The sequence below is a fragment of the Sander vitreus genome, chromosome 4 (genome assembly GCF_031162955.1).
Source record: "Sander vitreus isolate 19-12246 chromosome 4, sanVit1, whole genome shotgun sequence".
In the NCBI taxonomy this organism is placed as follows: Eukaryota; Metazoa; Chordata; class Actinopteri; order Perciformes; family Percidae; genus Sander; species Sander vitreus.
The window spans coordinates 37,612,563-37,628,092 of record NC_135858.1 but is presented as its reverse complement, the minus strand read 5'-3'; the positions used below and the strand labels follow the sequence as shown (position 1 = coordinate 37,628,092).

General features: G+C 44.9%; 1 protein-coding gene across 2 annotated transcripts; it reads right to left on the bottom strand.

The window, feature by feature from the left end:
• Positions 1 to 1,010: 1,010 nt before the first annotated feature.
• pcif1 (phosphorylated CTD interacting factor 1) lies at positions 1,011 to 14,587 on the bottom strand. Of its 2 annotated transcripts, XR_013501930.1 has the most exons (17): positions 14,492 to 14,587; positions 12,238 to 12,395; positions 10,608 to 10,732; positions 10,216 to 10,347; positions 9,816 to 9,949; positions 9,119 to 9,273; positions 8,382 to 8,529; positions 8,161 to 8,244; positions 7,588 to 7,687; positions 7,313 to 7,475; positions 6,668 to 6,837; positions 6,090 to 6,176; positions 4,779 to 4,963; positions 4,603 to 4,696; positions 4,232 to 4,407; positions 3,221 to 4,022; positions 1,011 to 2,193 (listed from the first exon to the last, which is right to left on the bottom strand). XR_013501930.1 is itself a non-coding variant. In XM_078249521.1 (16 exons), the coding sequence occupies exons 2-16, from the start codon at positions 12,362 to 12,364 to the stop codon at positions 3,677 to 3,679; spliced, it is 2,226 nt and encodes a 741-aa protein (XP_078105647.1). In that variant the 5' UTR covers positions 12,365 to 12,395; positions 14,492 to 14,587; the 3' UTR covers positions 1,011 to 3,676. The 2 variants fall into 2 exon arrangements, 1 of the variants encoding a protein (XP_078105647.1); XM_078249521.1 differs by having other exon boundaries at positions 1,011 to 4,022.
• Between the last annotated feature and the right edge of the window lie 943 nt (positions 14,588 to 15,530).

Below are 15,530 nucleotides of genomic sequence, written 5' to 3'. Positions count from 1 at the left end.
TGTGTGTGTGCGCGTGTGCTTGATATCTGTTTGTGTATATATGTGTATACTTGGTGTCTGTGTGCTTGATGTCTGTCTCTGTGTGTATATATGTGTGCCTGTGTGCTTGATGTCTTGTGTGTGTGTGTATGTGAGCTTGATGTCTGTGTGTATGTGTGTGTACCAGACTCAACCTCTCTATCTGGGTTCCAACAACTCAGGTCCCTCATTGCCTGCATCACCTCAGAACAGATCACTGAAACACTGTCACACATCCTGAATGGTTGCCATGCCTACAGAGGAATGTACATAGCACATCATGACAGAATAGTAGACCTCATAGTGAAAGACATCTCAAACCATTTCCCTCTCTCAGTAAGAATATACAAACACTCTCAGGTAAAACCATCCATGTTCCAGCACTGGAGTAGTAAACCTAGTAGTAGTAGTAGTAGTAGTAACTCTACTATTGTACTTTCTTACACCTGGTCACCAATACAGCAGATGTAGTTATTATCAATGAGGAGTCCAGTGAGGTGCAGATGTTGGAGGGAGGCTGCAGCTTTGATTCCAGCACGGAGGAGTCTTTCTACACCAGGGTAGTTAAATACCAGCCAGTCCTAAACACCCTCTCAGAGCTGGGCTATAGGTGCATGATACTAGTTTTTATATTTGGTAGCCTAGGAAACACACACAGGTTGGTAGTAAGAGGGCCGCAACAACTTGGGATGGCCAGAAAGAGGCTAAACAGCTGGCAAAGTACTGTGTCATATCTGCTCTTACTGGCAGCCGCCACATATGGTGGAGACGTTGCTACTTCTACCCTTAAGACCTGAGTATTGTGCTTGTTAAGTGATATTGTGAAGACCTGCTGCATGCCACTGGTCCATGAGTTTGTGTATGTATTGTACTATATCCGTAATATTTGTGTCCCTGTACCATTTTTCTTCATGTGGACATAAATAAATGGTTAAAGTGTGTGTGTGTGTGTGTGTGTGTGTGTGTGTTGTAAATGTGAGTTAAAAGACGAGTTGAACTGGGTTGGATATATTTTACAGCAGTTTGTCTGCAGGCAGATGAAGGACAGACTGTATTTACATTCTCCAGCTGTGAGGACCCCGACACAAACACGGCCGGCCTTCGCCGCCACGTGACGTCACACCGGCGTTGGCTTCATATTCAAACCATAAAGACTCAACGAAACCTGTTTCATATTCCAGGGTTCAACATTAGGGCTGGGGAAAGGGAAAAGCCACGGCGGGAATGTTCATATAACAGCTTCCGTGTTCGGGCCGTCGGCCATTCAGGAACCAAGTTGGTGTTTTGGCGCTTTGAAACTTTTTTGAGCTTTTGATGGTTTTACGTTTTTGATTTAGTTTTCTAAAAGTTTTCTAGTTGTTCTTACGTTTACCACTTCATGCATCGACATTTGTCAACACCCTTTTCTGTGTTTTTTTTTCAACAAAATAAATTCCCTCGCCACTTTTGAAGTTTAAAAAAAAACTTTTCTTTCAAAGTTTTTCCCCCCCAAAAAAAACAGTAAAAATTGAGTTTGGACAAAACCCCTTAACGTTGAACCCTGTTTTTAAACCATAAAGACTCAGAAAGAAACATCAGATTATTGTAATTATGACTTTATCATCAACGAACACATGGGGAAACTTGAAACATCTCTCCTTTATTATTAGGAAAGATAAGGTCATAATTACAAGAAAACTGTCGGGTAGGGAAACATGTTCATCTCCTAATTACAAGAACTTCAGTCCGTATTTATTCTTTATATGAATTATAAAAATGAGAAAATAGTTTTCTTGAAATTATGAGATGCAGAAGTCATAATGACCAGAAAACGAATCAAATGTTCTTGTGATTACGAGTTGAAATATTAAAAAGGGACAGTCCACCATTAGCCTAGCTTAGCACAAACAAACAGCTAGTTTAGCTCCAGATTTACAGTGAAGTTGAAATGCTGGACTGCTCCTTTAAAGAAAACTTAGTAAAAGTTCAAACTAAAAGTTGAAGAAACATTTCATGTTGCAGCGACAGACGCAGTGCCGGAGACGATCCAGACGCAACCACAGACGCAGCTGCCAATAGGCAGCGGCCAATAGGCATCGGCCAATAGGCATCGGCCAATAGGCAGGGGCCAATAGGCAGGGGCCAGTAGGCAGCGCCAGACGCCGGATACGCAGTGACATCACGCAGCCAGAAGACCTGGCCATGAAAAACACATTCAGGATTACGAACATTATTTAAAGTCCAAAAGATTTCATGCACAAGAAAAACCCATAAAAAACAAAGAGTTACTGAAGAGAATAATAAAATAATGAGGAGGAGGATCCCGACATTACTGATGAATACACACATACAGGATATACATCTTCTTAATAACACTTTGGTTTAGTTTGAAACAAACTATCATCAACTGTATATTACAGAAAACAGATCATCTCTTTAAAAAAGGTTAAATTAAATCAAATAAAAAAGAACAATTCAACGTGTTTTAATGACCAACAGACTTCATATCAGTTTAACTGTACAGTATCTACACGTTGCCAGGCGACCGGGGTCACATGGAGACAGACGCCGCGGCTGGAAGGGATACAGCTACGGACGCACGTTACACTTAATCTAGGATCATATAATAATATCATTTTAGTATATACTATATTATGTTTTAACGGCTGTATGGATGAGATAGGGCTGCTTTCACTGACTCAGGTTAAACTGTAAAACATGAACAAAAAACTCAAACTACTTTAAGGAGTATTTTTCGGAGGGTCTTTAAGATATCAGATCAGTGTGTAGTTTCACATACTCAGGCAGCATTGGAGGCTTTTCCCCAACCTCGGTATCTCTCTAAACATAACTGTCCCGAGCTCGGTATATGGTATCAGTATATGGTATTGGTATCTCTCCAAACATAACTGTCGTCGGCATAGCTGTATCCCTTCTAGCCTAAACTGTCCAACACGTCGCTGACCACTTCCTGTTTAATAGTGACACCACAGGAAGTCTGATGGGACTGGTGACCTCGCTGACCAGTCTGAGTCCTAACGACACACCAAGCAGACCACTCTGACGTAGCCGCACGTTGCTTTTGTCTTGACCAAAACGTTCCCCTAAACACATCGTGAAGACTCCATCCACTACCACGTACGCTCTGCGTGATACTAACTGTTGCTAGGATACATAGAGATGGGTACCCAATTCAATACTTTTTAGGCACCGAGCGATTTACCTCAAGTATGGATAAATCTCATCAGCGTCAGTGAGCCAATCAGCACGCAGCACACTTCTACAAAGATTGGCCAATTAAAAGCAGACTGACGACTAGTAGCGCCGCTGCGGGAGTCAAACCTCCGGCCTCTTGGGTGTGTCGGGGCTTCAGACCGTCTCTCTCTGGAAACACAAGTCCAATAGAAACGATAGCTGCCTTGTTAACCAATCACAGGTCCTCCAGTGACATCACAGGTGACATCACGGGTGAACAGGTTTGTGTTATTGTCACTGCAGGTTTAAAGAAAGAGCTCCAGAGCTCTTGACCAATCAGAAGAGCCGCTGTGAATGGAGAAAGGGTTAACTTGGGCCCCGCCCCCTGCAGGTGGCGGCAGAACAGCATTGTGGGTGTCGACAGAAGCTTAGGGTGTGCTACAGGTGCTGGTGAGGGACAATCTGGACCGACGCCGTTTCCTCTCTACACGGCAGCCATCTTGTCTTGGGGACTGCTGCTGCTGCTACTACTACTACTACTGCTGTTGTTGTTGTTGTTGTTGTTGTTGTTGTTGTTGTCGTCATGGCCACCCGGTGATGTCACGGCGCTCTGCGTCATGTCAGCTGCCTTGGGGGTGGAGTCTTTGTCTGCAGGAGCGACGGGGGCGGGGCCAGGAGAGGACAGGGTGGAGGGGCGGGAGGGGGAGGGGCGGTACGCGGCCGTCAGCTCGGCCAGGCGCTCGGCAGTCGGAGCCCACTTCACAAAACCAGCATCGTTCTGGAGGAAGAGGACTGCAGTACCATGGACCGCCCTGTAGTACATCTCCTCTCTGGACACACACACACACACACACACACACACACACACACACACACACACACACACACTTAATGTACAAGCACTATGGACAGGCTATTGTTGCCCTAATTGGCTGAGCTGCACATCTGGAGAAAGAACCTAAATAAACTTGTGACTTTATTTAAAAGGTTGCGACTTTTGAAAGAAGTGTTAACCAATCAATGAGTGCAGTGTGTGTACCTCTTGCAGATGTGCTGGCTGCCCGAGCGGTACTCGTGCTCGTAGGCCGGGACGGTCAGCTGGTGCCGAAGGAAGCGACTGGCCTCCATGCGGGTGAGAGCCGGGGTCACGGGGTCACGCCACTCAGGGACGAAGACGATGAAGGACAGAGGTTCAGAGGACTTCTCCAACAGGCCCTGAGACACACCCATGACAGTAACGCAGGGGTTAGGGTTACACAGGAGAAACATTCTCTGGGTTGTTTACATTTCTCTAAACCAATCCCAATGGTCCTGGGCGGCGCTAAGCTGTCTACATAGAGACAGACACACACACACACACACACACACACACACACACAGAGAGAGAGAGACACACACACACACACACACCTCAAAGTGCGTCACCATGGCATCCATCAGCTCTTCACAGAACGGAGGGTTTGCTTCAAACGAGCCGCTGACTGGACAGAAAGACAGGAACGGCCTGAAAACACACAAAGACACCGCCTTAATACTGTCATACTACATACTGAGAGAGAGACAGAGAGACAGACAGAGTGTCTCACCCTCTGGATCCGAAGAAGCCGTCTGTGTCTGGGAAGGCGGAGCTGAACTGTTTGAAGTAGCAGTTGAGCGGCGAAGCAAAACACTCGAAGGAAACTCCAAACTGTCGGACCAACGCCTCGAACACCGCCACTGGCAGCGCCCCCTGCAGACCAGTCCCCTCGTTAGCGCCGCTGCCAAACATCACCTGGACACACACACACACACAGTCGATAAAAAAAAATTTAATCGCGATTAATCGCTGAATTTCTATAGTTAATCGCGATTAATCACATGTTTTATCACATGATTAAAATTCTATTATTTTGCATTTCAGAACAGTTTTTAAGGACATAACAGTGAAAGCCATTCTTACCAGAGGATCTTAACTGGGAATCAAATGAATGCAAAGAAAGTGACTTTATGAACTTGATTTTAAGATTTGTAATTTTTTATTTACTGTAAACAAAAGAAAAATGTGTGAATCTGTCATTATTGCCCAATTCCTCCAAGTCCCTAACTAAAAAACTAAAGATCCCTATCCTTACTAGAGTCCATCTAGTGTTTAGTAACTCCTAAATAATGTAGATTCCTCACTGACGTCCAGTGATCAGCGGTTAATGAGACAGAGTTTGGACTCTGCAGCAGTTCCAGTGTGGCTGCTTTCTCCGTGTCCTACAGGCTGTGTATCCGTGAAAACTACTGTCTCCCTCAACGGCAACGAGACAGGTCAGAACATGCCAACCGTAGTACGTCTTTAAGACCTGAGTCCTCTACCATGCTGACAGGTCTGCAGGTAGTTGCCACCCGTTTATCCCGCTAGCAGGTAGCATCACGTTAACTGTACTACTATGCTTAGCTCGTAGCTGGTAGCTCCAGCTTGACGTGCTTCGGTGATATTTTAATTCAGCTTTACACAACGTGCATATGGTTTAGACTTGTCTACGAGCCGTCAGGGAGTTTTGGAAAATAAAAAGCTCCATTCAGAGTTATTGCTGCTGTGTTTCTCCATCATGCCTGCAGCAGCAGGATGTGACACGAGGAAGTGGCAGCTTGATGAGAAGTAACGGTGCTACAAAGTGTCAAAACAGTAGCTGTAAGGCACCACGCCAAACCCAGTGAAGTGTAAAATAAATTAATAAATGCTGGCATGAGATTAAAAAAAAAAAAAAGTATCGCGTTGCGCCAGCCCTTAATCGCATCGCGATTAACGCGTTAACGCTGACAGCCCTAACACACACACACACACACCTCGTTCGTTAACTCTGCGACTACCTGAGGTGTGTCAGGTGACAGCAGCTGAGCCCTGATTGGCTGACAGAGAGACAGATTACCTGGTATCTCTTGAGGAGGCACCAGACTCTGGGCAGGAACTTCTCAAAGCGCGGGTCGTCTATACAGCTGTACCTGTACAACAACTCCTGGAGACAGACAGGCAGGCAGGCAGACAGTCAGACAGACAGACAGAAGACCTTTTCCCATCATGCACTGCAGCCTGAACTTCTCCAACATTCCTCGGAGGAGTATGCCGTAATATTTATTGTAATATATTTTGAGCACAGAGACATATTTTGCAAGCACATACATTACATTTTGAAGAGAAATAATACACAAGCAAACAATAATTTAGTTTGAGCAAACATAAATCTTTTGTGTACTTGTATTTACATGTTTGCTTTTCTCCATATTAACATGCAATAATAACATATGCCCTCTCAAACTCTTGCTCTGCACTCCAGTGTCTCTCTCTCAACCTCTGCACTCTGCACGCTCAACTCTGTCACAGCTTTACAACCAATCGGAGAATTAAAGAAGGTCAATTCTGATTAGCTGTTCGTCTCCAATGAGATCGCTAGTAGCAGGAAACAGATCTACAGGGGAACAGTCAGTAATCAGATTACTCAGTACTGACCAGTTTGCTGAAGTGTCCTCTGTTGAGTTTGACCATCTCTCCTTTGAAGCGCAGACACGCCATGTCGTTCTCAAAGTGCAGCTCAACTCGAGGCAGCGGCGGCGACGGAATGGCCAGACGCACCGGGTAACAGTAGACCAGCCGGGACTGCTGGGAGGACGCACACACCTCTGGACACAGAAATGGAAAAACATTTTCAAAAAGCATTTTTTATGAAAAACACCAGACTTCACAAGAAGTGGAAAAAACATTTAAAAAAGTGCCAAAAACATCGAAAAACCCAATTTATGAATTGTGCGTCTGTGTCTCTGTGTGTGCGTCTGTGTGTGTGTGTGTTAGGGGTGTAAGAAAAAAAAATCAACAGACTTGAGTATTTGCAATCAATTGTTTTTTTAACGTGCAAAAATATTCATGTAAGACAGTGGTTCACGTTTATGTTGTGTCTCGCCTAGCAGTGCCTAGCAGTGCCCTTTTTTTAAATATTAGTTTTATTAAAATTATACTTTTAAAAAATCCCAATATATCAACTTACGCACAGTATCAAAATATATTGCAATATATTGAATCGTGACCCATATATCGTGATACATATCATATCACCAGATTCTTGCCAATACACAGCCCTGTGTGTGTGTGTGTGTGTACCTGTAGTGGGCAGGTCCTGCAGCAGACTCAGGTGCGTCTGCCTCAGCCGGCGACTGTACTCTGCAGACAGCTGGTAGATCTTAGAGCAGATTCCCTCCACCGAGTCTTTGGCCACGGCGGTGACGTGAGGACCACACTGCTGCCTCAGGTGCTCCAGGCGGTCCTGCACACACAGAACTATGTTACAATCTCACTCACACTCACACTCACACAGTGTGTGTAGAGATCTTTATAGGAGCTGCTGCAGTCCAACATTCAGTAGAGTCAAAGGTTACCATGTAGTCCTCTTTGCTGGCGGAGTGATCTCTGCGCAGCCAGCTCATGGTGTCCTCCGCGTTCCACTTCACCACCTTCCTGCTCTCTGGACTCGCATTCCTGCACACGCCAGGGGTCACACACCAGGGGTCAGAGGTCACAAGTTAGTAGGGCTGGGTACCCATTTCTATACCTTTTAGGCACGGACCAAATTGTTCAATGCCAAATTGTTCAATCCCTAAGCAGTGAGTCTCATCAGCATCAGTGAGCCAATCAGAATGCAGCATGCTTCTACCAAGATGTATTAATGTCTGTGATTGGCTGACTAACATTACACGCCGTAGAGACACGGAAGAGTAACCCTCCCTTACACAGAGACGCTCACGCCGTCGCAGCTGGAACATAAATACTAAGATTTGTGCCATAATTTTATTGTTGTGTAATTTCTAAAGTTTTATAAAATTGGTATCATTCAGGAACCACTATCAGAGTCACGGTATTGGAATCAGTATTGAACATTTTTTAGAAGGATACCCAGCCCTACAAGTTAGAGCTTCCTGATGAGGTCTGTGATTGGTCGGTTAGGAACGTACCTGGAGTCGATCATCTTCTTGGCAGCTTCAGCGTATTTAAACAGCAGCTTCCGGGCTTCTTCTTTGTACTTGATACGAGACAATCTGTAACACACACACACACACACACACACACACACACACACACACACACACACACACACAATTAAAACAAAAGAAACAGGTTTGAAGTGACAGACAGAGACCCAGGTTACAGACAGACAGAGGTTACAGACAGGTACCTGATGGGAATGTCGTTCATGACCTCTCTGAACATGGACGGCGAGATGACGGGGTCACAGTCGCTGGGCAGTAACGGGTCCTGACCTTTGTCCACCACCTTCCTCTCCAGCAGCCAGCGGTTAAACGACTCCCGCGGAGGATCGATACCTGAAATAGGAACAAGATGAAGAAACCGCACGCCGACACAAACAGGAACCAGATGTAGAAACTGCACGCGCTCAGACCGCCCGCCAACACAAACAGGAAGAAGATGAAGAGACTGCACGTGCTCAGACCGCACGCCACTCAGACCGCACGCTGACACAAACAAGAAGATTTAGTGTCCATCCATTTATTTATATATTAACTGTTGAAGTGTAATCAGTAAGGCTGTCAGCGAATATTTGAATAGTAAAAAAACAAAAATTGAATATTATAAAGAGAGTAAAAAAAACGGATCTGCCTGGCGCGATGGTTCCTAAACATTCAGCTTCCTGCGTGATGGAGCGGCGAGCGGGCCTGTTCATTTACAGCATGTGCGTGTTGATGGCGTTCTATGATGCGGCCGCCGCTACCAGAAGAAAACAAACAACCAGGGCGAAGAAGAAGAAGACGGCACAAAGTCGCTAACGTATATCTTCAACTGTGAGTGCTATAGAATTAATGTTTATTATTAGTAGAAGTTCTGTCTCAACCCTGTGTCCTAGTGTCTGGTACCTTCTCTCTAGAAGGAATACTCAGTCCTAGTGTCTGGTACCTTCTCTCTGGTGGCACAGCTCGTGGTAGTGCTGGCGGAGTTTGGTGACGAGCTGTGCTCTCTGCAACTCGATCTCGGGGTGGGGGGGCAGGTGGTGGGCGGGAGGGTGCTCTCTGATCACAGCATTGGTCTGGGTGTCCAGATCCCAGTAGATCCTGCAAAACAGCAACACAAACTACGTTTCAACAGAGAAGAAACACAAACTATCTCCGAGCAATGATTCAACAACCTAGAGCTGTCGAATATCTTAATAACGATATAACTTAAACCATAAACAAAGTGTTTATCGCTCCTGTTGATATATGGTGGCGACACAACTCGGCTTGCACTCCGCTGCTCGCCACAGATATAACGGAGAAGTTATCGAAGAATCCACTGCCTGTGGAAACCTGGCCTAACAAATTTCTTCTGATTTTATTTTGTAGTAATGAAGATGCTTAGGGGAAAGGTGTCGGAGCAAAGTAGTAGTATGTATGTAAGTATAAATGTGAAAACAGTTAGGTCACCTTTGATATCTTAAACAGTTGCACACATATATACATATACATATACATATATATATATATATATATATATATATATATATATGTATGTATGTATGTATGTATGTGTGTGTGTGTGTTCTTTTAAACCTTCAGAAGGCTATCAGCAGAGAAGCTAACGATGCTAATAGAGGGGGTGGGGCCTCAGCACTCACACAGCTGGTCTGTAGGGTGCGGGGGCGGGGCTTGGGGTAGTGGGCGTGGCTGGCAGGGTCGGTTTGTCCTCAGGGGCGGAGCTCCAGTGTTTGGCACCGGGCGTGCTGGGGGAAATTGGCGTTGTTGGCTCTGCCTGAAAAAAAAAGAAAAAAGGTTCTCATTATTTAAATTACAAGACTCTGTTTCCCACAATCCACTACACACCGGTCACTAGTTTAACCTCAACTCCAAAACTTTATTATTCAAATAAATACAATAACATCAGGAATAACAAACATGAAGAAGAAGGGGTGTAAACATTGACGTTTAAAGATGTTTAGACTCCTTTTAAAGTTTCAAAATATAACTTCATATGGTTTTTGTTTACTGATGACATCACCGGGTTGTTGTTGTTTTTACCTTGACTCGTTTGATGCTGTTAAGCCCCGCCCCCTGTTCCTCAGAGATCCTCCTCTTCCTCTGACCGTTACCAAGGTTACCTTCTCCGCCTCCACCCTCTGCTGGCGCCGCGTTCAGACCTAAAGGATCAGACTGCAGACAGACAGAAAGTAACTAACTGCAGGAAAAATGGGAGACTTCTCCCTTTCAGCATCACCTTTGTAAAAGGCTCAGCCCCGTTTCTACAATCTCATATTTCACGTTAGTTAGCCTGAAACTTGTCTACGACAAACGTTTTCATCACTAGTGCTTTTAGTGTTCTGGTGTTTCTACACAACAACTATCACTGGATCACTGGATGTTGTTGTTATAAACACCATCACCTTCACTCATTAGATTCAAACATTACTCACGATGACATCATGCTGGCCCAGCACCGGCACCTCCCACAGGCTCTGATTGGTGAATCTGTTGAAGTAATACGGTCGGTTCTCCCTCCGAGACCAACACTTAGACCATCCAGCCTGGACCAGCTCATCTACACACAGACAGACAGAGAGAGACAGGTCAGAGAGAGAGAGAGAGAGAGACACTTAGACCATCCAGCCTGGACCAGCTCATCTACACACAGACAGAGAGAGACAGGTCAGAGAGAGAGAGAGAGACACTTAGACCATCCAGCCTGGACCAGCTCATCTACACACAGACAGAGAGAGAGAGAGACACTTAGACCATCCAGCCTGGACCAACTCATCTACACAGACAGACAGAGAGCAGAGTCAGACAGGTCAGAGAGAGACACTTAGACCATCCAGCCTGGACCAGCTCATCTACACACAGACAGACAGAGAGAGACAGGTCAGAGAGAGAGAGAGAGACACTTAGACCATCCAGCCTGGACCAGCTCATCTACACACAGACAGAGAGAGACAGGTCAGAGAGAGAGTGAGACACTTAGACCATCCAGCCTGGACCAACTCATCTACAGAGAGAGAGAGAGAGAGACAGAGAGAGAGAGAGAGAGACAGAGAGAGACACTTAGACCATCCAGCCTGGACCAACTCATCTACACACACAGACAGACAGAGAGAGAGAGACACTTAGACCATCCAGCCTGGACCAACTCATCTACACACAGACAGAGAGACAGACAGGTCAGAGAGAGAGACACTCAGACCATCCAGCCTGGACCAGCTCATCTACACACAGACAGACAGAGAGAGACAGGTCAGAGAGAGAGAGAGAGACACTTAGACCATCCAGCCTGGACCAGCTCATCTACACACAGACAGAGAGAGAGAGAGACAGGTCAGAGAGAGAGAGAGACACTTAGACCATCCAGCCTGGACCAACTCATCTACACACACAGACAGACAGACAGACATGTCAGAGAGAGAGACACTTAGACCATCCAGCCTGGACCAACTCATCTACACACAGTCAGAGAGAGAGAGAGACACTTAGACCATCCAGCCTGGACCAACTCATCTACAGAGAGAGAGAGAGACAGAGAGAGACAGAGAGAGAGAGAGAGAGAGAGAGACACTTAGAACATCCAGCCTGGACCAGCTCATCTACACACAGTCAGAGAGAGAGAGAGAGAGAGAGAGACAGGTCAGAGAGAGAGAGACACTTAGACCATCCAGCCTGGACCAACTCATCTACACACACAGACAGAGCGAGAGAGAGAGAGACACTTAGACCATCCAGCCTGGACCAGCTCATCTACACACACAGACAGAGAGACAGACAGGTCAGAGAGAGAGACACTTAGACCATCCAGCCTGGACCAGCTCATCTACACACAGACAGACAGAGAGAGAGAGAGAGAGAGACACTTAGAACATCCAGCCTGGACCAGCTCATCTACACACAGACAGAGAGACAGACAGGTCAGAGAGAGAGACACTTAGACCATCCAGCCTGGACCAGCTCATCTACACACAGACAGACAGAGAGACACAGACAGGTCAGAGAGAGAGACAGACAGAAAGGTGAGAGACTGACCGAGAAACAGACAGACAGAGAGACAGACAGGTGTACCTGGGAGCTCCGGTGGTTTGGCGGTGGTGGAAGGGGAAAGGGGTGGGTCCTGAGAGGAGGCGGAGCCAGAGGGAGACGCTGTTATGGCCGCCTCCCCCTTCACCGATCCCTGGCTGTCATTGGACATCTCCGCAGCTCATCAGAAACGCATCACCTGCCTGCACAGGAAGACACACTGACTTTCAAAATAAAACACTATGTGTATGAATGTAAACATGCAGACAGTGTATGACTGTAAACATGTAGACAGTGTATGACTGTAAACATGCAGACAGTGTATGAATGTAAACAGACAGTGTATGACTGTAAACATGCAGACAGTGTATGACTGTAAACATGCAGACAGTGTATGAATGTAAACAGACAGTGTATGACTGTAAACATGCAGACAGTGTATGACTGTAAACATGCAGACAGTGTATGAATGTAAACAGACAGTGTATGAATGTAAACAGACAGTGTATGACTGTAAACATGTAGACATTGTATGAATGTAAACATGCAGACAGTGTATGACTGTAAACATGTAGACAGTGTATGTATGTAAACATGTAGACAGTGTATGACTGTAAACATGCAGACTGTGTATGACTGTAAACATACAGTGTATGACTGTAAACAGACAGTGTATGAATGTAAAGTGTATGAATGTAAACAGTGTATGAATGTAAACATGCAGACAGTGTATGACTGTAAACATGTAGACAGTGTATGACTGTAAACATACAGTGTATGACTGTAAACATGTAGACAGTGTATGAATGTAAACATACAGTGTATGACTGTAAACATGCAGACAGTGTATGACTGTAAACATGTAGACAGTGTATGACAGTGTATGAATGTAAACAGAGTATGAATGTAAACATGCAGACAGTGTATAAATATAAAGTGTATGAATGTAAACATACAGTGTATGACTGTAAACAGTGTATGACTGTAAACATGTAGACAGTGTATGACTGTAAACATGTAGACAGTGTATGACTGTAAACATACAGTGTATGAATGTAAACATGCAGACAGTGTATGACTGTAAACATGTAGACAGTGTATGAATGTAAACATACAGTGTATGAATGTAAACATACAGTGTATGAATGTAAACAGACAGTGTATGGATGTAAACATGTAGACAGTGTATGACTGTAAACATGTAGACAGTGTATGAATGTAAACATGCAGACAGTGTATGAATGTAAACATGCAGACAGTGTATGAATGTAAACATGCAGACTGTGTATGAATGTAAACATGCAGACAGTGTATGACTGTAAACATGCAGACAGTGTATGGATGTAAACATGCAGACAGTGTATGACTGTAAACATGTAGACAGTGTATAAATGTAAACATGTAGACAGTGTATGAATGTAAAGTGTATGAATGTAAACAGTGTATGAATGTAAACATGCAGACAGTGTATGAATGTAAACATGTAGACAGTGTATGAATGTAAACATGCAGACAGTGTATGACTGTAAACATGCAGACAGTGTATGAATGTAAACATGTAGACAGTGTAGGCCTGTAGTAACTGACAGTGTACGCCTGACAGTGGTGTGGAGACGGTGACAGGTTGATTTGAACGGCGGAGCTGTTTATATCGCGGACCGTCTGAATGTGGCGCCAAACGGACCGATATCAGTTATAATCCGATCAAAGTAATCAATAACCGCCAGGGAAGAACACGGCGTCGGTGTATCTGCGATGAAGCTTAGATACTGCGTTAATTCATTAAATAAATAAATACTGATGTTTGCGTTCTCATACGCAGAAAGGAGCGCTGTGGTTACGCGCATGCGCCTGGCAGGCTTTCCAAAACAAACAGCGAGGAGAAGAGAAGGGAGAGGGAGAAGCAGAGGAGGGGGTGAGGGGACAACACAAAGCGGAGCCCGGGCTGAACACACGGACACAGCGGTTCTCCGTGTCGGTCACAGTCGGGCCGAACCGGGCTAAAGTTCTCTAAAAACACAGGGAGAGCAACGCGCCGCCTTTATATTTCGCTATTAACCGCCATTTTACGCAGCGAGCTCGGTCTCCGCGCTGAGCGACAGCTGCTGTTTAGGCGCCACTTACAGACAAGATGGCGGACACGCCCCTGCCACAGCGCTGCGCGTCCCGCTCACTGTTTCTACTCTTTACTACGGACTCCGCGGCCCTGCGCACCGGGAGTCCGGCTCATCTGAAGGCGGGAACCTTCCGCCGCGTGTCGATGCCGTCGGAGCGGCTCTGCGGGGCCGTGCGCCCTTACCTTGACCGGTTAAGTTGCGGAGAGTTGCGGGTTCTGTCCGTTTGTTTCGGGTCCTCCGCTCCGCTCCCTCCCCGCCTGCTCAGACATCTTTACAGGGACCCAGAAAGAGCCACTGCGCAGGCGCGGCTGGTGTCCCGCTTCCTGTTTCGAGACGTCCTGTTCGCTCCCGCCATTTTGAGCAGGTCGAATTCATGATATGATGTAAACATGACAAACATCAGTCTGAATAACATATATATACATATAAACATGTCTGTGTGTGTATAACAGACGCTGTCCCAGCCGACATCCTGACCTGTATTATAAACCAGAGGACTGCAGCTATCATTCATATATTTAAATACGCTTTTTACTGCTATGATGTCAGAGTAGGGCCCGGCAAAATATGGATATTATATATATGAGGCTAGGTGTCTTAGATTTAGGATATGGTAATGTACATTTTAAAGGCTGCATTACTGTTCTAGCTGTTGTTATTTACCTTTACCAACTTAGTCATTATATTCACATTATTGGTGATTATTTATCAAAGTCAAGTGTTAATATTTTGTAAAATCACCAATAGTCAATCAGACAATATCCCTGCATAATTCCTAAAAAATAAAATCCTGAAACGCTCGTAATGTTTAAAACAACACAGCAGATTAATTAATTAATAATATTTACATTGATAAAGACATTTGCATGCAGAAAAGCCACACATTTTTACAGAAAGATTCCCCAGTATGCAGGAAATGAACCCCCCACCCCCCAGATCGATGTATTTGGTCCAAAATATCGTGATATTTGATTTGATAACATCTGAAAGAATAAATAAAATGACATGTTGTAGGGTTTCTTAAATACTCTGAAAATTGTACAGAGTTTGGTTGGTGACTGATAAATGTAGAGCAGTAATGTTTCCCTCAGAGATGTACTGAGAAATACTTGAGTAAAAGTTCCTTAAAGTTGTACTTGAGTAGTTGAGTAAATGTATTTAGTTATTTTCAACTTCTGTTTTTATATTTTAAATCTTTCTCTTAAAATCTGATCTGATAAA